This window comes from Panthera tigris, chromosome C1 (genome assembly GCF_018350195.1).
Source record: "Panthera tigris isolate Pti1 chromosome C1, P.tigris_Pti1_mat1.1, whole genome shotgun sequence".
NCBI lineage: Eukaryota > Metazoa > Chordata > Mammalia > Carnivora > Felidae > Panthera > Panthera tigris.
In genome coordinates, this window is record NC_056667.1 from 101,631,932 (window position 1) to 101,655,309 (window position 23,378).

The 23,378-nt window shown below is 45.3% G+C and overlaps 1 protein-coding gene and 1 pseudogene across 2 annotated transcripts in view; both read right to left on the reverse strand.

The window, feature by feature from the left end:
• Positions 1-232: 232 nt before the first annotated feature.
• Positions 233-804, reverse strand: LOC107178986 (annotated as a pseudogene).
• A 2,174-nt stretch (positions 805-2,978) lies between these two features.
• The window catches only part of NOTCH2 (notch receptor 2), a 163,821-nt gene continuing 143,421 nt past the window's right edge, over positions 2,979-23,378 (reverse strand). For both annotated transcript variants that reach the window (XM_042993905.1, XM_042993904.1), the window contains exons 23-34: positions 20,732-20,968; positions 17,979-18,091; positions 16,561-17,066; positions 14,849-15,196; positions 13,977-14,119; positions 13,567-13,777; positions 13,039-13,135; positions 11,250-11,418; positions 10,329-10,630; positions 9,406-9,553; positions 8,668-8,765; positions 2,979-7,311 (exon numbers count right to left, since the gene is read on the reverse strand). In XM_042993905.1, coding sequence (XP_042849839.1) covers positions 5,923-7,311; positions 8,668-8,765; positions 9,406-9,553; positions 10,329-10,630; positions 11,250-11,418; positions 13,039-13,135; positions 13,567-13,777; positions 13,977-14,119; positions 14,849-15,196; positions 16,561-17,066; positions 17,979-18,091; positions 20,732-20,968 — 3,761 coding nt within the window. In that variant the 3' untranslated portion in view covers positions 2,979-5,922. The remainder of the gene's footprint in view (positions 7,312-8,667; positions 8,766-9,405; positions 9,554-10,328; positions 10,631-11,249; positions 11,419-13,038; positions 13,136-13,566; positions 13,778-13,976; positions 14,120-14,848; positions 15,197-16,560; positions 17,067-17,978; positions 18,092-20,731; positions 20,969-23,378) is intronic.

Consider the following 23,378-nt stretch of genomic DNA (forward strand, 5'->3'; position numbering starts at 1 on the left):
TCGATGTGTTTTGCTAAGCCTAAGGCAAAGAAAGAAAAGTTGTATTTTCTCTGTTTCACACACATTCATATGCCTACACTTCCTCACCTACTCACATACTTCACATACACCCTCTCCCTCTTCAGGGCTTTTGCAAGCACCTGATTCACATTTCATGTTTATTTTTATTTATGATTTTTTATTTTTTTATGGTGAAAACTTTTATATTTAGATTTAGCCAGCTGGACTCAGTTTAGATGATCCCAATTTTGTTGGCAACATCCAAAGCATCATAGTCGGGAGCCAATCAAACATATGCTTTCTTTCCTCCATCGGGCCTGATCAGAGTGTTGACCTTGGCCATGTCGATGTCATAGAGCTTCTTCACAGCCTGTTTGATCTGGTGCTTATTGGCCTTGGCATCCACAATGAACCCAAGTGTGTTGTTGTCTTCTGTTCTCTTCATGGCTGACTCTGCAGTCAGGGGGAACTTGATGATGGCATAGTGGTCAAGCTTGTTTCTCCGAGAGGCACTCTTTTGAGGATATTTGGGCTGCCTTCGGAGATGCAGTACCTTGGGCTGTCGGAATGTAGGTGACGTGCAGATCTTTTTTTTTTATGACTATGGACGCCTTTCAGCACTACTTTCTTGGCCTTCAAAGCTTTGGCTTTGGCTTTGGGAGGGGCAGGGGCTTCCTTTTTCACCTTCGGCGCCATCTTCGTGAAAGGGGTCATTTCATTTTTAAAATACGGTCAGGCAGATGAGGAGATCGAGCCCTGCTGGCCCAGGGCAGTGCGTATTGGGAGAGCTTGCAGAAGCAGAGGCAGTAAAGGAGCTCAGTTCTCCCATTGCCCATCACATCCTGGACTGTGTGCAGGCATTAAGGATGGTTGTTGTATTCATCATGCTCTGAAAGGGGAACTCAGCCCCCTCTCCTTGGGCTATGAGGCTTCTTAGCTGTGGGACTGAGGGAAGCCCCAGTCTCACCCCTGGCCTGACTGTGGCCTGGTGTCCAAGTCTACTGTCCCAGCTGTGTGATGTGGCAGGCCTTGGCCTCCAGCCCTGCCCTCCCTCTTTGGAGATCATAGTTGGGAGAGCCCCGGATCCCCCCGCCACAATCAAGGGTGAGGTTTTTAGGCTTGCGATTGCAGTGGTAGGATGTGGAGAGCAAGCTAGTGGCCTGCAGCTCAGATCCAGAAAGCAGGTTTCCAGCAAGTTAGCTCCTAAATAGTCTGAAGAGGCCAGTCCAGCTCTGAGATGCCAGCCTGCAGAGGACCAGACTTAGGCAAATCATTCCTTAGCTCTCAAATTCATTTTCCTGTTATGCCATTACAAAGCCTAACATGAAGACTCAAATGTGTTTTATATGAAATTAGAAAGCTGTCAGGCTAACCAATATGTGCTGTCAGTTGTGTTAAAATATATTTGTGCAGATTTTGAATAAAACTCCTTCATCTATTCAACTGAAGCATATCCTAAGATTTCCAGTCATTTAAGCAAGTATTTCTACCATTTAGAATTATATATGTATGATTCAAAGTTTCTGCAAAGCAGGGGTGCCTGGGTGGCTGTCCGTTAAGCATCTGACTTCAGCTCAGGTCATGATCTCGCGGTTCATGAGGTTGGGCCTTGCCTTGGGCTCTGTGCTGACAGGTCAGAGCCTGGAGACTGCTTTGGATTCTGTGTCTCCCTCTCCCTCTCTCTCTCAAAAAGAAATAAACTAAAAAAAAAAAAAGTTTCTGCAAAACTAACAGAATATGGAAATAAACTCAATGCTGAAGTTGACACAAGACTGGTCATGACATAAGCATCACCAATGTCAAATATTTGTGTTCAAACGTCTCCCTGATGGACTTTCACAAGTAAATGTATAAAGGAACTTGGTAACATATTTATAGGCAAAATACTACTTTAGAATTGTATAAAGTTCTGTGGGAGATGCAGGAGAGAAGCATCCAAGGAAGAGACTTCAAAAGGGAAGGGCTGGAGAAGGTGCAAGGCCTTAGGACATGTTTACACAGCTGAATGAGGCTGCAGCTGGTAAGGGACACCTAGAGCCATTAACATAGTCCAGGGCTGGATCCTCCTTCACACCTGACCCTTCGTAGTGTTACAGAAACCAATTAACTCGAAATTCAACCTTGAAAAGCTAAACCATTAGATTGATTAACACACTTGCTCAGCTGACTTTACGCACATAGTCTTTAGCAATTATCCTAATAAAAAGAAGCTTCATTCTGGAGTCAGGGCCTCATTCCGACTCAAGTATGAGGACCTTCACTTAACTGCATTTTGTTTGTGGACTCATCTTTTGCGACTCCGGCCATACTCCCTGCAACAAAGTTCTATACAAATTTAATTTGGGGAATAATATTGAAAACTCATGGTTTAGGTAACAGCACTATCAATATTATCAGTTACGTCCCACTTTTCAATTCTGGCCTTAGCAAACACTCCCCATTCCCACTGGAAGGTACCTTGTCTTCAGTGTCTGTTTGCCACTAACTAGTGCACAGAAAAGTGATTGTCTTGTGGTGCTTCCTATTTGACAGAAGTTTTTCCTCAAAAGCATTTATTTGCAATCTGCTTGGGAGAATGAAAAAAAGAAGCCTAGTGCTTGGCTTTGTGGGATTCAGAATGAAGAGAAAATTATTTCATTCTCAGCCTATCATGACATCACAAAGGAGGTCACTGCAAGACCAGGGACGCTGGAATGGAAAATAAAAACTGCAATGTCACAGAGCTTGACATGTAATCTTTTTTTATTTTGTGATAAAAATGCTTTCATATAAATTTCATCTTAACTACTTTAGAATGAAAATTTGAAAAGTAAAAACAGTTTGCATTTTCCTTACTATGTATAGTTAGGAATATGCAGTCATTTTTCTGGTTACTGGGTTTCTCATACAAACATATAGTATCACTTTTAAGAGAAATGTACACAAGGAAGGAGCCGTAGTACCAGTTACAAGTGGGAGCGTCAGGTCATATAGTTGTGTTCTCTCAAATAGTCATCATACATTCAATGTGTTGGTTAAAATCCAAACTGCCTGCCCACAAAATATTATACCTTTGGTTCTTTTCTGTGCCAGAACTGTGTACCAGCGAACATAATAAGATGGCATAGCAGGCTTGAGCATCATGGCTGACTGCTTACATCAAAGTCTTTAACTCTCTTTTACACGTTTCTCTCCCTCACCATCATGTAAGTCAGAAAATGATGCTTAACACAAAACAGAAGAAACAAACAGAAGAATCTATCCCCAAAGGCAGACAGAAGAGGAGTCAAAAGAAAAATTTATAAAAATAAAAACAAACCAGAATTGGGGAGAGGGTGACCTATACATGGCATAAAAGACGTGTCCTATAAAACTTAGTCTCTAATTCAGAACCCAAATAAGAAAGTGATTCTCCATCTCACCTTCACTTTTATTAGGTACTATACAACTGAAGGGTTCTTAAAATCTAAGGGATTGATAAATGCTTGAAAGGCAGTGTTTTCCTCCTCATCACTGAAGCCCGTAGTCTGTAATGGCAGCTTTCACATTCCCTTTCCCAAAACCCAAAGGATCCCAAGAAGGAAAAAGAAGCAAGTTAGCCTAAATTGTGGTTGGGGAAGGAGGAGGCAATAGAGGATCCAAGCTGTTGGGTCAGAGGCTGATACTTTCAGGAAGTGGGGATGAAACAGGATGACAGGGGCAGATGTGGTGAGGTCCACAGTGGCCCACACAGGTTCTCCCCATCTGTGAATTAACAAATGGGCCCAAGGACAGAGAGTCACTGTTCAGAAGATAAAACGTTACCTGCTATGAAAGGGCTGGTAAGAGTTGCCACGTGAGAGAATACAGTTTGCTGGGGCAGTACTAATTATTTCTGTTGATGAGCTTGGGCAGGACTAAAAAAAAAAATTTGTAGACTGCCATGCTAACAGACACTCAGGGGTTCCATACGGGGCCACAAACAGATAAATCACGTTAAGTGGAATGCTCTGACGGGTACTCCTAGCCAAGGCAGGAATGAAGACTACCATTCAAACAGAGTAGGCAATTCACTGGTTATTATCTACAAAATGCCCCAGCAGAACTAATTTCCCAGGTGTCATGACATCACAGCACCGGGCAGAGATGACAGTGTGGCCACAGGATCCACTATTGGATGACTCAGGGACAAGAGGAAGAAAACGATATTCCTATTTCTAGTGTTGACTAGAATGCTTCTGCCCTTGACACAGTGTCACAGAAGGTGCCAAGACCACAAATACAGAGAGCCGACTCAAGTAAAATAGAACCATAATCTGAGCATGAGAATGACAAAGACAGTCTTTAATTGTCCATCATTATCTACAAGGCAACTCTGGGAAAGGAAAATGTCCCCAGTAAGTTTCTATGTTAGTTGCCTGAAAGGGAACGCCACGACTGCCTCAAAACAAAAGGAATGGTAGCAAAAAATAGCAAAGGCTGCCTCATAGTTCCAACCTTTGTACAGGGCTGGCTTGGATCCCAGAAAACTAGGTTAGCTTTCTATTTCCTGCACTTGAACACAGAAAAATCCATGCGTTCGGTGAGAACCTACTTGGGTGCACCGATAACTCAGACTGCACGCACAGTGAAGGGCTGGTGAGCAGGCCTGCGGTCAGAAACAGCCTCAGGAAGCAGAGACTGCAATCCCTCCGCAAAAGGAACCTGGCTGGCACGGGGTCCCTCGAGCCAAACAGAGTTCAGCTCTGAGTGGCGAGGAAGCATCGTTTGAGACATTTTCTTCTATGGAAGGAAAGTCTCAACAACTAAGGCTAGCTTTCCCTGCTGGATGAGTGAGTGAAGTAGGCCAGGGGTTCTGAGATCTGGGAACAAATGTGTTTTGCACAGGCCGTCAATGGAATGCTGGGAGAGAAGGAAAGGGACTTGTTAGTGGATAACCACTTCTCACATGAGTTAGCTTATCTCTTGGTCATTCCAACATTCCACATCTTTGTCTGTTTCTTGTTTGTTTGTTTATTTGTTTCAAGGGGCTCATAGTACCTGCACTGCCAATGATGAAACTTCCCACTGACTAGGCCCACAAATGGGAAAACAACCAATTCTTATCCTTCTTCCTGGTAAGGTTTACGTAAAGCCCTGCATGCAGGCAAGAGAACTAAGGTGCAGTCTCTTGAAAAGGACTTCTGTCTCCAAAATGGGTTCAAAGAAAAATGTCTTGCTCCCCTTCCTCTTCTAGGAATGACATTATGTAGGAGACTGCAATGAATCCGTTTTCTCAAGAAACATACTTGAAAGGTGTATGCTGAGAACCATGACTGAAGCAAACCCTGTGATATTCCTGGGGACACTGGGAGAAGAGGGGAAAGGAGGCTGAAATTGCTTTTCAGAGCAGGAATGATTAAAAGCACGTTGCCCTGTACCATGCTGGGGGTGTGGGGGGAGTACAACCACAGAGAGGTGCAAAAATTAAAGCACCAAATGAAGTCAGAAGAATTTCCAAGTAAGAGAAGATGAGATAAGTCAACTTGGGCAGAATTCCAAGGTACAATTCCCAACAGGACTGTACGTAAAATCTTCTCATGGATATGGCAGAAGCCCCCAGGGCTTAAAATGCAGTCCAGGCTGCAAGAATGTCTGGGCTACAACAGGCATCCATTCTTTTCTCCAAAGAGAAAAGAGTAAACGTGGCCCCAAGTCTTGTATTCATCTTGAGTTTCCACAAACTTGGCTTGATGGGTAAAAGACTGAAAGGAACCATGTTCCTCACACCCCAAATCCTGCAGATACCCAGTGAAGCTGACAAAATTGCTTTTTGCATTATCTAAAAGATAAAAGCATCTTCTTCCTCCTGCTTCCAGAAGCTGATTCCAGAGATTTCTTCATTTCTCTCCCGGATGACCTTCATTTGTTCCTCAGCAGCATTTACAATAGGCAGTTCTGTCCCTACACTGGAGGCAGACTCTTTCATGCATACACCTGCATGTTGCTGCGCGGTGGCTCAGACATGTGTGTTCCAGGTCCCCGTTGACCTCCTCCAGCACCCCCAGGGGTAGGGCTGGTGGTCACATCTGACCAGTCAGAAGCAGAGTGGGGTGATGAACTTGACCACTGGTCAGGAGACTCTGGGGATGGTGTCAGGTAGGGATGCTCACCCTGGAGGTGACCACTGTGACTGGGTGTTCGCTCAGCAGCATTTGAGGAAGCATAACTATGCTGTGAAGGTGGTGTGGGATACTTGCCCACAGAGGCTGGGAAAGGATGATAGGCTGGGAGAATGGTCTGAGCAACCTGCCCATCCTGCTGGGGCATCATGGCAGTGGGAAAAGCCATATTAGGCAAACGAGCCATTTCTGGAATCTGGTACATGGTGGGCACAGGGCCTGTAACAGGTGGGGGGCAGTTGGACTGAGGCTGGGGAGTCCCTGCTGGTTGGGAAATACTGCCTTTGGGGATTAGCTGGAAAGTCACAATGGGGGGCAAGGGCTCCCGAGGGGTAGTTATATGCTTCCCTTCAGGTGGTCTGCTCTGGGGAGCTATGCCAGGGTGCGTGCCCTCAGCTGGAGCCAGAACCATACTAAACATCTCATTGTACTGGGTCTCATTCATCTCCATGCGGTTCATCCAATCTGCTGGAACAGTGACTGGATGGAGCCTACCCAAGCTCCCCGTACTGCTACTGCCTGGGGGAACAATGTGGTGGTGGGATAGCAGCTGGCTCACTGAGGGAAGTACAGGGTTGGCCCCGTGAGCCAAAGGCTGCATTTCATGCAGGTTAGAGAAAGACAGTGCATGCTGTGCATGGACTGGGGCAGGGGGTGCAGCAGTGGCCAACATAGGGTTGGGTGAGGCCTGTAAGATTCCAGGGGATGTAATCATTGGAGAGGATGTGGTGTCAGAAACATATGTGTGAGGAGACTCTAAGGAATCAACTGGGGATAAAGTCACTGAACTCTCAGACAGCTGACCCTTGTCACTCAGAGACTTCTTCCTCCTACTACCCTTGGCATCCTTGGCCTCCTTGGCAAGGTTAGGGAGGCTAGTGGGCATGGCACTCTTGGTATTGGGCCGTCTAGGCTTCTTGCCCATTGGGGTGTGCTTTAGGCTGAGGAAAGATCTGTTGGGCCCACAGATGACAGGTGAGAGGGCAGAAGTCAGCACAGTGCCTGGAGGGCTCGGTGTCACATTGTACTCGTCTAGGAGGCGCACGATGTCATGGTGCATGCGGTCCCGAGCCACATCCCGGGGAAGACGATCCATGTGGTCTGTGATATCCCGATTGGCAAAATGGTCTAACAGGATCTTGGCTGCTTCATAGCTTCCCTCCCGGGCAGCAAGAAACAGAGGTGTCTCTTCCTACAGAAAAGACCCACATAGCACATGAAAATTAGTAACACCCTTGATCATACGTCAGTGTTTCTCAAACTTTTTGTTATTATCAATCCCTTAGACATTATTTCCCTAACTGCCTCCCCATATGAAATTTTACTAGCACAGATAAAATGTCTATCTACCTAGGTACTGAATGTATATCTGTAGCTTAAAAAAAATTTTTTTTTATGGGGCGCCTGAGTGGGTCAGTCAGTTAAGTGTCTGACTTCGGCTCAGGTCATGATCTCATGGTTTGTGAGTTTGGGCCCTGCGTCGGGCTCTGTGCTGACAGCTCAGAGCCTGGAGCCTGCTTAGGATTCTGTGTCTTCCTCTCTCTATCCCTCCCCGACTAGTGCTCTGTCTCTCTGTCTCTCAAAAATAAATAAATGTAAAAGAGAAAATTTTAAAAAATATAAATAAATAAAAATTTATTTATTTCATTTGAAAGATTGGGTGGGGGGGAGGGCAGAGAGAGAGGGAGACAGAGAATCCCAAGCAGCCTGTGTGCTGTCAGCATGGAGCTCAACGTAGTGCTCAAACTCATGAACGGTGAGTTCATGACCTGAGGTGAAACCAAGAGTTGGACGCTTACCTGATCGAACCACCCAGGTGCCCCATATATCTGTAGTTTTATACATAAAAAGAGTAAGATCATTCTACCCTTCCTCAACAGTCAGTTTTGCCCCATTGAGGGTGATGTCTCCTTAGTTGGGAATGTGTGAAATAAAGCATTCTCCTGAGCCAGAGATTTGCTTAAAAGAGCACTGAGCTTATCAAAATAGGGTTCTAAGAGGAAAAGGACTTCTTAGAAATAAGAGAAGTAGGAGGGCAAGAACCTAAAGCAGAAAAATAAGGGGAAGCAGAAGCAATAGGAAACAAAACATGTTTAAGAAAGAATTAAAATTAGAGAAAAGAGGAAATACACAAGAGAAGAGAAGTATGACCCAAAACCCAGAGGAAGAAAAGCAACCAGGAAAATACCATGGTGTCCAAGAACAGAAAACAAGAGCCACAACAAAGAAAATGAACAAGAACAAGAGAAAAGCAAGTGAGCATGAAGAGAACAGAGAACAGGAGAAAGGACGATGTCAAAGAGAAAGGCAGAAAAGGCTACACTGAAGTTATTTACAGGACAGCCTGATCCAGACTGAGTACTGCGTAGGCAGAGGACTCGCCTCCTGACACATCCCTGCATAACCCAATACCTTCCCCTCAAACTCTTTGGATCCAGCTGTTGTCCACGCTGCCTCCCTCTTTGTCTATACTCATCACAAGAGGAGCTATAGGAGAAAAGGGAAGGCTTCGTAATCTGAGGCACTGCTAGGTCTGCCCAGACTGTACCTTGTTGTCTTGCATGTCTCGGTTGGCCCCGTTTTTCAACAGCAAAAGGGTTGCCTCCACGTTATTGACAGCAGCTGCCCAGTGAAGAGCGGATTTTCCTGCAGGGAGAAACATTTTTATAAGCAGACAGAGTAGAGGAACATGTCCTCTTCCCAGTATAAGGAAGCATCATGACTTATATAAGGAAACCTTGAACTTCCCAGAGAGAAGCAAGCCAGTTGTCAGTGACAGCCTGTGGAAAAAAATCAAAGTATTATCTTCCTTTTCCTGTTCTAGAAATACTTTAATACAGGCTGCCTAGCATTAGAAAGACATGTAGGTAAAAAGATCATTTGTCTAGGGTACCCACGTCTTCCACATGGTAGAATCCCATACTGAGGACAATAATCTATCTACTTATCACACCAGAATGTCTATTTAAGATGTTGCTCATAATCCCTCCCTAGTGAGGACAAGCTCACTAGTCCTCATATCCAGAGTGGAACCTACAGAGGCAAGCCTTTCATAGACTGGCTTTGGGTTCCAAAAACCCTCACTAAACATCCCTTCCTATCTTCGCCTATGGACTTCCCACTGGCTTAGTTCTCTGGACTTAAAATGTTGAAAGAAGAATAAATGAATGATAGAATCTTCATTGGATTCAAATCTGAGATGGTTCTTTAAAGATCACATAATGACTTTCCCCCTTAGAGGCATGTTTTGCAGGCGAGAATCTGGCTCCCTGCCTCTCGGCCCTACCATGATCGTCTACTGCATTCACATCTGCTTGGCAGTTGATCAGTTCTGCCACCATTCCCTCCACAGCCAGGCGGGCGGCCAGGATCAGTGGTGTAGTGCCATCGTTCATCCTGGCGTCCAGATCAGTTACTCGGTTGCGGATCAGAATCTACAAGATGAGAAAGTACAGAAAAGATAGTCAACTAGATAAAAGAAAATAATGAAGTTAAAAGAAGAAACAAGAGCATCAGAGCTGAGGCAACGCTGTAAGTTCCAGGAGGGCAGGGAATGCTTGTTGTCTTTGTGTCCATGATTCTATCATCCTCAATCAATAAATGCTGAATGAACGCATGAATGAATGAAGGAACAAAGGGTGCTAGGGGACGCCATCTCATGGAGAGTGATGTCTTCTGCTTTCTAAAGAAAGGAGTAAGTGGGAAAATATCATAACCTCAGTTATGGTGTATAGAGTTTAAGATTAATCAGAATGCTTCCAGTTTCCTCACATGGGTAAAATAAAAGGAATACACAGTGAATTCATGTCAAAGAAACCACCAAGGAACAGCTGGGAGCCCATATGGCCAGATAAATCTACAGGGACAAGCTGATACTAGTCAAAAACTTCGTAACAGGTATCACTGCCATCTGATCTATTCATTTGGGAGGAATTTTGGCACATCAAAATGAACAGTGATGAAGAATCAGGAAACTGGTGGGATCTGCTGTAAGCTCTATCGCTATTTGGCTGTTCTGGTTAGGTCAGTTTTCTGCTGCTCTTTTCCTGCTTTCACATCCGACAAGCAGGACTCCACCATCCTGGATCCACCAGATCCACCATCCGCCCTATTTTCTCAGAGAATTACTGAATGAGCATAATTGGGTATTAAGTGCCTTAGCAAAGAGAAACCATTATAGATCTATAGGGAATCAGCTCTGTTCTTTACCTGGAAGACCCCCTGGGCATCAGCTGCCACTGCAGCATGGAGAGGGCAGCGGCCCATGTTGTCCTGGGCGTTGGCGTCTGCACCTGCATCCAGGAGACGCTTGGCAGCATCAGCCCTTGAGTAGCGCGCTGCAAGGTGCAGAGCCATCTCACCAGTCCGGTCTGTCTGGGCCTGCAGGCTGGCACCCTGGTAGACCAAGTCTGTGATGATGTTGGCAGAAGAGTCCTCTCCATCTTCATCTTCATCACTCATATCTGAGCTGCCTCCTCGGAGGGAAGCCAGCATCAGTGGGGTGCACCCATCTATAAGAACGGAATTTTCCAAAAAATATTTAAGGAGGAGAAGGACATTAATGTTCAATGAACCCAATGGCTGGAAGCATTCTGTTTGAATAAAGTTATTCTTATGGGGAAAAAACCCTCTGAGCTTCTTGTGGTAATGGGCAATTCATTTTACATTTGCCACCTGTTTTTCCCCTGATAATGCCCTTTATGGGAAAATAAGAGTGTTTTTAAGCTAGGGCTCTTCTCTAAGTTAAACAAGCCTTCCTGTTTGAGTTCCTAAGTGCTATGTTATTTTAAATTGGGTAACATTTAAAAATATCCAGTATTAACAATAATATGCACTAAGGTATCAATTAAAGTAATTTTCTATCCTTCTGCTTTGGGATATTATTTCTCTATCCCACTAAACTCTTTCCCATGTAATCAGCCTATCTATTCCCAAGCATGCTGTAGATGAGGCAATATAAAATCCTTCCCTCTTCTTACAGAAGTTTACATGTTCTGCATGTCTGTATTCCCTAAGTGTTCATTTCCTCATGCTAATTTAGTCTGTGCAACTGGCAGGGGGCAGATCACCAAGGCACATCACAGAGCCAAGGGCAGGCAGGGCAGGTTTGGAAAGTGGGTGTGTGCTGACCTGGGCCACGGACATTCACGTCCAACACATCCACCTCCTGCTCCGCCTGTGGAGGAGTGAGTGCCAGCGATGGCGTCCTGCGGATATCTGCAGCCTCAAGGTGCTGCTGTGTCCATGGACGTCGATCAATGGCATCATCTTCTTCTGAGAGCAAAGCCTCATCTTCAGCCTGACAAGAAAACAAGGCTCTGTGTTGACCTGGCCCACCATTAGGAGCTGCGGACAAGGAGGCAGTTGTAGTCTCCTCCTATTCTACCTGCCAGGGTGTCATCCACACTGCCTTCCTGCTGCTGCCGGATGTGATTCCTGTCACCCTCTCCTGTGCCATCTGTACCACTCTCCCGACCTCCCCATTCCAAACTCCAGGCTTCAGCCTTAATATACCATCTATTTCATCTACCAAATACGCTATCTAGATACAGATCCCCAAAACACCATTTCCTTGCTTCTGGACTTCTGCCTGGATTGTCCCCTGTGCCTGCCGTATCTTTTCCCAATTCTTTGTCTGACTAACTCCTACCTACCATTCAAATACAACGGGACTTTAATTCCTCTTGTGGGTTCGAAAATACCCTCTGCTTACCTCTATTTAACTGACTCTGTGTTAAGTGCTCACAAGGCACTATGTAACAGTCTCTACCACGAGAAGGTAAGGTTCATGAGAACAGGAAACAAGCCTTGTTCAATACCACCTCCCTGTACTTAATACAATGCCCAGCACATAGCAAACACCCAAGAAAATATTTGCTGGGCAATAACTATTACTATAATTTAAAAGGCAGCTACCTTTTATTGAATATTTACTACATGATAGAAAATGGGTAAGATGCTTCACACATATATATTTAATCTTTGAAACAACTCCCTATTTTACAGATAAGGATAATGAGGTACAAAGAGGTTAAGTTTTCCAGCTACTAAGTAGCAGAGTTTTGGACTTGAATCCAGTTCTGATTGTAACTAAGCAATGTTCTAAACCATCATGCTGTACTGCATGTCTATATTCCTCAAGCATTCATCCCCTCAAGCTGCTTTAGAATACTCATGGATATATGCATATCCCAGCCATGTATAGCTATGGATGGACTGTCTCCCTTTTCACATCAGCTTCAGCCCAATCTACCTCTTACTTTATGGTTCTAGTTTCCTGCGCTCAAGATGCAGAACCTCCAAACTCAATGGTCATTGGCTTTCTTCCTTCCTGAAGGGGGAGTATCCAGAGAAGATAAGGGGGAGAGCTAGTCATAAAGGAAACTGCTATTTACACACATCATTCCTTATTCAGCTACCATCAGCATGATTCTTAAGGAAGGAATCATGTTTGTTTTATTATTTTTAATAAAGAGTTATTTTTTTAGGTTTATTTATTTTTTTATTTAGAGAGACAGAGAGAGAGAGAGAGAGAGCGCGTGCAAATGGGGCAAGGGCAGAGAGAAAGTGAGAGAGAGATTCCCAAGCAGACTCCACACCGCCAGCATAGAGCCCAATGTGGGGCTCAAACTCCATGAGATCATGACCTGAGCTGAAATCAAGAGTCAGATGCTTAACTGACTGAGCCACCCAGGCGCCTCTAAAGAGTTCTTACTGAAACACATATGGAGGTAACCCAAGGCCATCAATGACCTAATGATTCTTGCCTTTCATGACAACCTGGGGTAGTCATTGCCTGGGCAGCACATAAAGACTATCACCCTTTTCACCCATTCAGGACACTCTAGATAGCAAAGGACAGAAATTTGATGTGACCAGATAGTGGCTGATAATAGTGGATCTACCATGGCCAGCTTACCTTGGCTTTCTTTGGCTGGGGCCCTTCATCATCAACCCAATGTTCACTTGTTCCAGAACCAATTAGGTTAGCCTCTGAGACTTGCACTGAGAGATTTCTGATAGGACAAGATTATGAAGGGGAAAAACAAGAGCAGAGGTTATGTCATAAACTCATATAGTGGTTTTCAATACTTTTTCCATGGCTATCCTCAAAGACTTTCAGGAGCCTTGGCCCACAAAGGATGGGCAGTATTTTCCATCCCACTGCCCGAGTAAACATCTTTTCCTTTCCTGTGGATCAAGAGCTTACAACAAAAGGGTGCCTCAACATATAAGCCAAGCACCACTGCTTTAATATATACAGAATAGAAGCATCCAGACTCTGTTAGTTCATAGTCGCTCAGCAGGCACTCAGAATCATGGTTAGGTGTGACAATGTGGTGTGGCCAGAGCTTGAAATTTAAAATCATAATGCAACAAGATTTCCTTTCTCCTCTATCCCTGCTATTACTACTGTGAATAGTGGCTTGTTGGCAAACTGTCTTACTTCAGCCCCACGGCATCCTGTCCCACTGGCTCACGGCGCTTGTGATTGCTGGAGTCTCGGCGAAGGGTGAAACCTTCAGGCAGCCAGAGGGAGCCATGCTTACGCTTTCGTTTCGCCATGATAACTCCCAGCAAGATAATAAACAGGATAATGACAACGGCAACAGCAAGTAGATAGAGAAGCTGAGTACCTTTTGGAGTCAGAGATTCACCTGGAAGTACAAGGAGACAGGGAATGTGCTGAATAAACCTCTCAATCTTAGCATAAAATTCATTTAGAGGGCATTGACTGATTGACCTCACTGGCACTGAAAAACAGAGCTGCACACTGAAAAGTGTGCCCTTTTCTCACTGGCCCCAAGTGATGTCTCCCCTGCCCCAAACTCTTCCTTTAACACCAGTGCTACTCACTGACGACGGACACAAGAGGGTAGGACAAGGTCCCCTGGATGGCGTGAGAGGCCAGAAGAGCTGCTGCTGCATCCGTGTTCTTGAAACACTGGTCTGAATCTTGAACACATTGGCGGTTGTCAATTTCCAGAAACACCTTAGAGCTGTAGGATGCCAAGGGGAAATGGTGAGTAAAACAGGGTGCCAGTCAAGCAAGTGAAGTTAGAAAGGACTGCATGAGCCTTCCTTCCTCACATCAGCACTGGGCTCTCCTATCTCTGTGATGGGGCCATCAAAAGATCTCAGAAATTAGATCCTAAATACGAGTTCCCACCAGACTATGTCTCACCTTCCTTGGTCTGGCTGAGTTTGCACCTTCTGACTTAGGCAACGCAAGTCAAAGGGAGGACACTGGGTAAAGCGGGTCCCTATTCTCCGTGGTCTCTGCATCTGCATCTGAGGTAGCTATACAGTTGAAACTTGTGGGATACAGCAACAAATAGTGGGGTGCCATGACAGAACAATTCAAGATTATTACAGAGAGCCTTCTGTTATAAATGCATGGCCTTGAACAGAATGCAATGATTAACATAAAAAGAATGGTCAGTAGTAAAGGGATTTGAGGCAACCCTGGCAAAAGGTTACACATTCTGGCATTTGAGGAGGCCGTCCTGACATCCCGCCTTCTGCTTGCTCCAGCCCCCCTTTCAGGATACCAAGCCCAAGGAAAACCTTACCCTTAAACATACGTACTGGCATCACGAGTTTACTGTACTTGGTGGCTATTCTACTTGCCTGAGCTCTGCATTCTTATAAGTTCAGTTATGACTTCCTCTGTGTGTCAGAGTACTTAGCTTTATAAACTTTAAGAAGTTCAGAAACCAAAAACCTACCCAACCACCTCCTGTTCTTGGTCACCAGGAAGGGACCTGCGTATCATCCTCTGCTTCTTCATGGCAGCCGACTTCTCACCATAATAGGGGTAGACCATGAATGCCCCCTGGGAGTCCCGTTTAATCTGCAGGTTGGTACGGAGCAGGGTGCCCAGTGCCCGCAAAAAGCTGCGGGCATCCTGGAGAAGCTGCTCCGGGGGCATGAGCACCACTATAACCAGGGTCCCCTCCGCCAGGTTCTCCGGCCGGTCAGCAGCACAGTCCAACCCATCCCAGCCACACTCCTCACTGTTGCATCCCTGGTCACAGTGGTTGTCTTTGAAGTGGTCTGCACAGTATTTGTCATACCTAGGCAGGGGGAGGCAGAAGAGGAGGAGAACAAGGGAAGGGCTCAGAATAGACTGCAGTGCTATTTGGTTTTCTGCCTGGAACTACTGTGGCTTTTCCCACCTATCTTCTATAGCCCAGATCGGGTCCCCTCATTGAGTCTCCCATCCTGACAGCACAGAGTACATACCCCATCTATGCCACTCAATGTGAGCACCCTCCAAAGGAGAAACAACACTGTGCTCGCTATGCTGCACGGGCTTACAGCCGCCCAGGCAGCTGGTAATCTTCATAAGTCAGCTTTGTAAGCAAAGCTGCATGCCTGAAACAAATTAACCAGGTGCATGCTTCCCCCCCCCCCCTTTTTTTTTTTAATCCGCTGTCCCTGCTGCGGTAAGAATGAGCTTTTGGAAATAAAAGGGGCCTCCAGGAACCGGGTACAGAGCCCTGAGCCATCAGGGCTCCACAGAGGACCCTGTCGATATGGCCCATTTCCTCCCCAAACAAGACTGAATCCTAGCTCTGGAAGGCAGGTGGGGAGAGGTGTGTCCCAGACAAGATACCAGATTTAAACTGTACAGCCTCTTTCAAATACTGGGAAAAGGAAATCGAGTCTCCAAACCTAAATGATACACAAACTATTTCATCCTCACTCTCCTCCCCACTCTCACCCCTTGATAGTGGTTATGCCATTGGTATCACCTGCCACACTGGCTCAACAAAGAGCTTGGGAGTCAGCAACAGCTGTATGTGCTCTGGCACATTCTCTAACCTCCCAGGTCTCAGTTTCCTCACCTGTGAAAGACCTGTTAACAGTACCTACACTTCATTAAGGTTGTTGAGAGTTCACTGGGGTTAAATTAAATGGGATTGCTAAAAGTAAAGTTGCTATGTAAACTATAAAGCAACTTGTAACTGCCACAGAGACGACGAGGACGGTTAAGTGGCCTGGTCTAGCTTATGCTTCCTCATAAGTCTAGAAGGGGAAACTCTGTCTGAGGGAAAGGAATGGGGTGAACAGATAGAGGTACAGACCTTTCCATCCATCCTGCAGGCAGGTTATGTGAGAGGCTGCCTGAGAGTGGGGTAACACCACTTCCAAAAGTTATTTCCCCTAGGAGGTCGTGAGAGCAGCAGGTGAGAAGGCAGAGAGAGGCAGAGAGAGGGTGGCTGTGCATGAGCATTCCTGGACCTCTGTCAGCAAGGGAGAACACAGGGCAGCGTGCGACGGGGCAAGGCTGACACCCGGAAGAGGGCCTCGGGGCGCCAGTCTGAAAAGCAGAGGCAGCTTGGGCTGAAGCCCTGGAGTGGTTAGGAGCAAGAACGAGGAACCGAGGTGTGTTAGTGACAGTCTCCCTCAGCTTCTGGGGCCCCTGGACCCTTACTTGCACGTCTTGCTGTTCCCTTGGCATTCAAAGTTGTCAAAAAGGCACTCGGCTGTGTTACACAGCTCATCACACTGGTTGTTGATGTAATCCCAGCAGGGAAGTGGGGAAGAGCAGTTGGCCCAGGGGTTCTCCATGGTCAGGGAACAGTCACCCCCATCCCACTGGCAGGCATGGCTGTTGCATGCCTCATCGCAGACGCCGTCCCGAGCTTTGTCGGCACAATACTGGCTCAGACAGGTGGCAGGAGGGGTGCTGGTGGGGGCCGTGTAAAGCTCACAGTGGCTGCCCCAGAATGGTGGAGAACACTGGCAGAAGTAATAAGGAGGCTGGCGCTGAGGGTAGCAGCTACCCCCATGCTGGCAGGGGCTACTGGCACAGCCTGACTCGCAGTCCTGGGGGTTGGGGCAGAAGCAGCGGGGTCCTGAGGCCGTGTGCACACACTGCTCCCCTCTCCTGCACTTCACTTGTCCACAGCTGCTCTGGCATCTTGCCCCGGAGAATCCCTGTTGAGATTAGTGAACAGATAAGGACAGCAGGCCCGGTGTTCCCTCCCAATCCCTTCTCTGCCCCACCTCTAGAAAGATAAAGACTAGGCACATGGCTAAGATCCCTCCACGTAGCCTCTTGTACCGCGTCCTAGGAAGAGGCCTCTTCAAGAGGTCCCACGGGATGAGTGAAGACTTCTCTCACTTTAAGAGCTCACTTCTAGAAAATAAGTCAACTGGGCATGGGGGGGCACTTAGGTGGCACTGTACCTATAAGCACCTTCCTTAACGTCATTAGACCACTCATATAATGGCTTTATGGTGGAAGAAGTTACTTCAGGAGTCTGGGGAGTCTCACAGGCTATCCGTGCCATTTTGTTCCTATACTTCCTGTTCAGTGAGGCCAAGGGGACAGCACAGGTTTCCTTTTGGTTTGTCCTCACACATAGTGATCTCTGTTTTAGGGAGGGTTTCAGCCTCTGGCAGTGGCAAAAGAGTTTGCACCAGCAAACGGCTAAAAATAGGCTTCCTCCTAGTGTAATAGGCAGCTTGCTCCCAAATAGTCCCTGCTAAGGAGCAGCATTCCCAACCAACTCTGCCCCAATCTGGGGGCAAGACTACCCCCCAGCACAGGACCCAGAGGTCAGAGACACAAGTCTTGTTTTCATGGGAACGTTCCACCACTTCCTGTGGATTTCTCTAAGTGCTTCTGAAGACTGAGTCACAGATCAGGGAGTTCACTGTTTCCGGGAGTTTCTTAATAGCTTTTACACGGGAAACCCCAGCACTTTTTGGTGAAGGAGCTAAAATTAAGAAATCTCCCCACCAAGAAAGTTCCAGAAGGAGCTTGGAAAAACGAGGTTTAATCTCAGCTTTGTCCATACTGTGTGAAAGAGAGCAGGCCCCTTCGATAGGCAACGTGGCACTTACCGGGGGACAACGACAAATGAAACCATCGGGCATGTTGCTGGCCACAGCACAAGTCCCCCCATTCAGGCAAGGCATATGCGGACACACATCGACGAAAGTTTCACAGTGACGACCTCAAAGCAGAAAATGAAAAGGAGTTTTAAAAGACAATATACTGAGCAGAGTGCTGCTGGGATGGGAGCTAGCCGAAGGGTGAGGGATGGGGCAAGAGGTGTGAGCTCAGTCCTAAGGCCAAAGGAACAGAAGATGAGGGAAACACTCCCTGGACCCCCATGCGACTGGCTCACCCCTGGCGCAAGCCAGTACCCCTTCTGTCTTGCCTATACAATAGGTACACAAGGCACAGATTCCCAAAGAGACTCACAAAACAAGATGGGCATAGTCGTGAAAAATCTCTCTAATCTGACCAAAAGAAACAGAAAAGGACACCTCAGCTTTTTTTTTTCCTTTGAAGATAACTTTAGCTTTCACAAGCCAAAAGAAATATTTACCAAAACTGTTCACTGCATTTTGTTAAAACTGTCAACTTCACAGAAGAGGCTACACCAGACCAATGCATTCAAGTGCTGATTTGTGGCTTAAGAGAATTTTCATCCATAATATCTCTTTTCAATCACTTCCTAGCCTTTCTGGAATTTGATCAGCACTGCTTTAAAATACAGCTTAATATTTCTAGAGTTCATTTCTTCTAGAAACAGTTCTAAAACAGATGGCATCTCGAGACCACTGCTGTATGATAAAGTGAACTAAGCAACTGAAATCAAGGGCGGGGGGGACACCTGGAGGCCCAGCAGGAAGTGGGCCCCATGTGGCCTGAAGTCACTTGCAAAGAGGGGCTTCTAAAAGGAAATTAGGGGCACCTTGGTGGCTGGGTCAGTTAAGTGTCCGACCCTTGATTTCAGCTCATGTCATGATCTCATGGTTCGTGGGGGCAGAGCTGCAGATAGGGCTCCATGCTGACAGTGCAGAGCCTGCCTGGGATTCTCTCTCTCTCTCTCTCTCTCTCTCTCTCTCTCTCTCTCTCTCTGTCTCTCTCTCTCTTCCCTTCCTTGTTCACGTGCCTGTGTGTGCTCTCAAAATAAATGAATAAACATTAAAAAAATAAATAAAAGGAAATTAAAATAGTAACAATTTTGGCCAGCCAGAATTAAGAGGCAAGGATTACGGGTGTTTGTCTCTTCAAATCACAGCAACAGCCATTATCCGAGAGCAGCCATCACATGGACATGGGGCTCAGGGACAGACGGCCCCTCAGTGCTCATCTCAGCAACAGCATCCCACAATAATTACAAGCAATGAGCTTGAGGGATTCTTTTCAATCACAAGTGTGGAAAATGCATTAACCCTACTTCCTGGTGGTGGGATCCTAATTCAAGGTGGTCTCCAGTCCTTCCTTTATCTGTTTCCCCTTTCTTTGTATAAGTGTTTTCAGTGTTTCCAGATAAAGGAAGCCCCAGAGACAATGAAAGAAACAGCAGCCAGTTTTGCATCTCTGGCTTCCAAAGCACATCGTGGCTAATATGAGGCTGTGGAGAGACTGCTCATACTCTTTCTGTCCAGCATTGCCTCAATAAGTATGATGTTCATAATGGATGGTTTCTCTTTTGATATTGCATCCAGGCAAAATCCCTCCATTCTTCATAAATTACCAAAGTTCTTAAAGGTAACATATCTTGAAAATTAAAAGCCTAGAGATGGGTTCTGAATGTAGCAGAGTCCAACTTGCCAAATTATTACTAAGCAGACTGCTATAGCCTATTATCCGACTCGCAAGGAACACTACTATAGCATAAGGTTTAGAATGACTCCACAAATGCCAGGCAGACTTCTGAGTATCTGATGACACTGCCATGGTTAGAAACTATTTTAGTCCCCCCAAAGTCACCAAGCTGCCCATCTTCAGAAGTAACTAACGCATGCCTATGACAAGCCCCTATTCTGAGGCAGAGCTTGGCCATCTTTACAATGTGTGAAGAAAAGAAGCCTGAGAAGAGACCTGGAGAAGTCTGAGAAGGCTTCTCTCTGGAGAAGAGCCTGAGAAGAGACCTGGTCAGCTCTCAGCTGTGCAGATCATTCCCTGAAGCTTTCCAGTACGTACTCTCGTGAACTGATCTGTGCTTAAACACATCCCCATGTGGACCTACTCCCCTTAGGTGACCTAGAAGATCCTGAGCCTCTCTGGGTTCCAGAGATGGAAAGAAGGTCACTGTGTCAGTGACTACCAGTAACCCAGGTCATCACATGCCAAGGGAGGCAGCGTGATGAAACCAGAGTAGATGTAAGGTTTCTGAACACGAGATGTTATTTTCCTCAGATGAAAGAGTTCTGTGGATGGATCTGGTGATGGCAGCATGGCGGCGTGAATGTATTTAATAGCACTCAACTGTGCACTTAAAAATGGTGAAGATGATACACTTCATGTTATATGTTTTTTGCCCCAATTAAAAAATGGATTTTTGCTCAGCCACTCCTAACATTCTATTTCTTTTTTCATATTTCTGCTACAGTATGATATAATCAATGTATAACAAAAGAGAAAGCATCTCTTAGGGGGAAAAAAAAAAAGGCAAAGGTAGACTATAACATCCATGAAGTACAGACCTAAGGCAAAATTGAGCCTCTGAATTAACCTGGTCTAGTTTTTCAGACGTAGGAAAAGCTTCACTTGGGTCTAGGTCATGACCTAAGAGCCCAATTTCCTCACTCAAAGGCCCTCGGAGGCAGAGCACGGGGGGTGGCGGGGAGGCTCTCACCAGTGAAGGCACTGCGGCAGACACACAGGTAGTCGTTGGTCAGCTGTATGCAGTCCAGGCTGCCCTCAGAGCTGCAGGGGTTGGAGAGGCACTCGTTGATGTCCCCCTCACACCGTTCTCCTGCAAAGCCGGGCAAGCAGCGGCAACTGTAGCCCCCAATCCTATCCACACACTGACCACCATTAAGGCAGTGGGGACCGCCGGCACAGTCGTCAATGTTCTCTTCGCAGAGCAGGCCTGGAGGAAAGGGAAGAGACAAAGGATGATGACAACCTCGGAAAGCTGCTTTCTGGCAAAAAGACAGTCACCCTTGTTGGCACTTTACAGTTATTCAGGTTACACGGCTCCATCTGTGACGGGACATTTTAGGTTGGGCAAGGTGAAGCACACGCTTGATCCATGACAGCTGCCGTGCTCCCAGTGACCAGAAAGAGTGAAGGAAAGAACCCACTCGGTGTTTCATGCATACTCTCTGCCACAACCCACCCAAGCGGTCCCCTGTGGGGTCGCTGGCATTATTTGTCCCACCTGAGAGACCAGGAATCTGGAGCTCAAGAGAAACCCAGGAGTTTTCATTAATTTACTCCTTTGATTCTAACTATAAAAACAGTTCAAAAGAGACTATAACAATAAATACATAAATTACAAGTATGGAAAAACATTGGTAAGAATGGAACTAACTTTGGATGATATGTTTTAAGTTTTAGACCACTGACTTTTTCTATAAAGTAATGTGTGCTAGTTTCTTATTTCTAAAAAATATAGGGAAAATATCCTGTTGAGAGCTCAAAGGTTATTCCATTTAAAACAGAACTCATTTAATGTGCTATAGATGTAAATGAGCCGTCTAGTATGAATATCTGTAAATATTTTTGAGAAACTACAAAAGAAATCAATGAAAATTCTAGAGCTGGTTCCATGAATGATTCAAAAAAATTACAAAATAGGGGTGCCTGGGTGGCTCAGTAGTTTAAGTGTCCGACTCTCTTTTTTTTTTAATTTTTTAAAAATGTTTATTTATTTTTGAGAGAGACAGAGCGCATGAGAGGCAGAGGGGCAGAGAGAGAAGGAGACACAGAATCTGAAGCAGGCTCCAGGCTCTGAGCTGTCAGCACAGAGCCCGACGTGGGGCTCGAACTCACGGAGTGCAAGATCATAACCTGAACTGAAGTCAGCGGCTAACCGACTGAGCCACCCAGGTGCCCCAAGTGTCTGACTCTTGATCTCAGCTCAGGGAGTGATCTCACAGTTTTGTGAGATTGAGTCTTGAGTCAGTGTGGAGCCTGCTGAGGACTCTCTCTCCCTCTGACCCTGTCCCACTCTCTCTCTCTCAAAATACATAAGTAAACTTAAAAAAAAATTACAAAATAAAGGAGAACAGTTCTGTATTCCCGCCACTTGCATTTGTAGCATACACTAATATAAGCAAGACTATTAAAAAGAAGAAAGAAAAATGGAAGAAAATACCTCATTTTCAATAGCAATAGCAAAACATAAATTATAGGAATATTCTTTTTTTAAAATATTTACTTGAGAGACTGAGAGTGAGCGTTCTAATTATAGGAATTATCTTAAAAAGAAATGTACTACACCTATATGAAAACTTTAGAATAGTCCTGAAAGATACAAAAGAGATGTGAATAAATGAAAAGATGTTATGATTTGGTTAGGAAGACTCTCCTTGTAAAGATGCCACTTTTCTCTACACAAATTCATAAATTTAATGTGACCACAATAAAAAAAAAAATGCCATAGGGATTTTTTAACAGACAATCTGATTCTAAAATTATATGAAAAAATAAACTATAACCATAGCCTGGAAAACCTTGAAAACAAAGATCCTTAATAATTAAACCAGAGTGGTATTGATAAATTAATGGAATAAAGCAAATAAGAACGTCCAGAAAAACACCCAAAAACACATGGGAATTTATAATTTGATAAAGGTGTCATCTCAAATTATTGTATAAAAGATCAAATATTCAGTAAATTGTGTTGGGACAAATCAGCAGCCACATGGAAAAATGCTCCAGTATTCTAGCACTTGAAGAAAATATGGGAGAATTCCTTTACAGTCTTAGAGTGTAGAAGGTGTTGCTGATTAGGATTCAAAATCCAGAAGCCATAAAAAAAGACTGATAATTCCAATCCGATTAAAAATAAAGAGCTCTGGGGGGTGCCTGGGAGGCTTGGTTTCAGCTCAGGTCATGAACTCACGGTTTGTGGGATCAAGCCACACATCAGGCTCTGCATTGACAGTGCAGAGCTGCTTGGCAGTCTCTCTCTCTCTCCCTCTCTCTGCCCTCCTCTGCTCACACACACACACACACTCTCTCAAAATCAATAAGTAAACTTAAAAAAAAATCTTTCAAAGAAAAAAGAAAAAGCTCTGCATGAAAAAAATCATTAAGAAAATCAAAAACAAAAAATAACATATTGATATATTTTGTATCATAGATAATCTCTGTTAAATATTAAGATGAATAATGTAACAGGAAAAAAGGATATAGAGACAAACAGAAACCACTGAAAGAGGAAAACCAAATGATTTGTAGATGAGAAGACGTCCAACCTCACACACTGTGGAGAAGCCAGTATGCTGATACACGGCAATTCAGTAGTATGAATCAAAATGCACATATTCTCT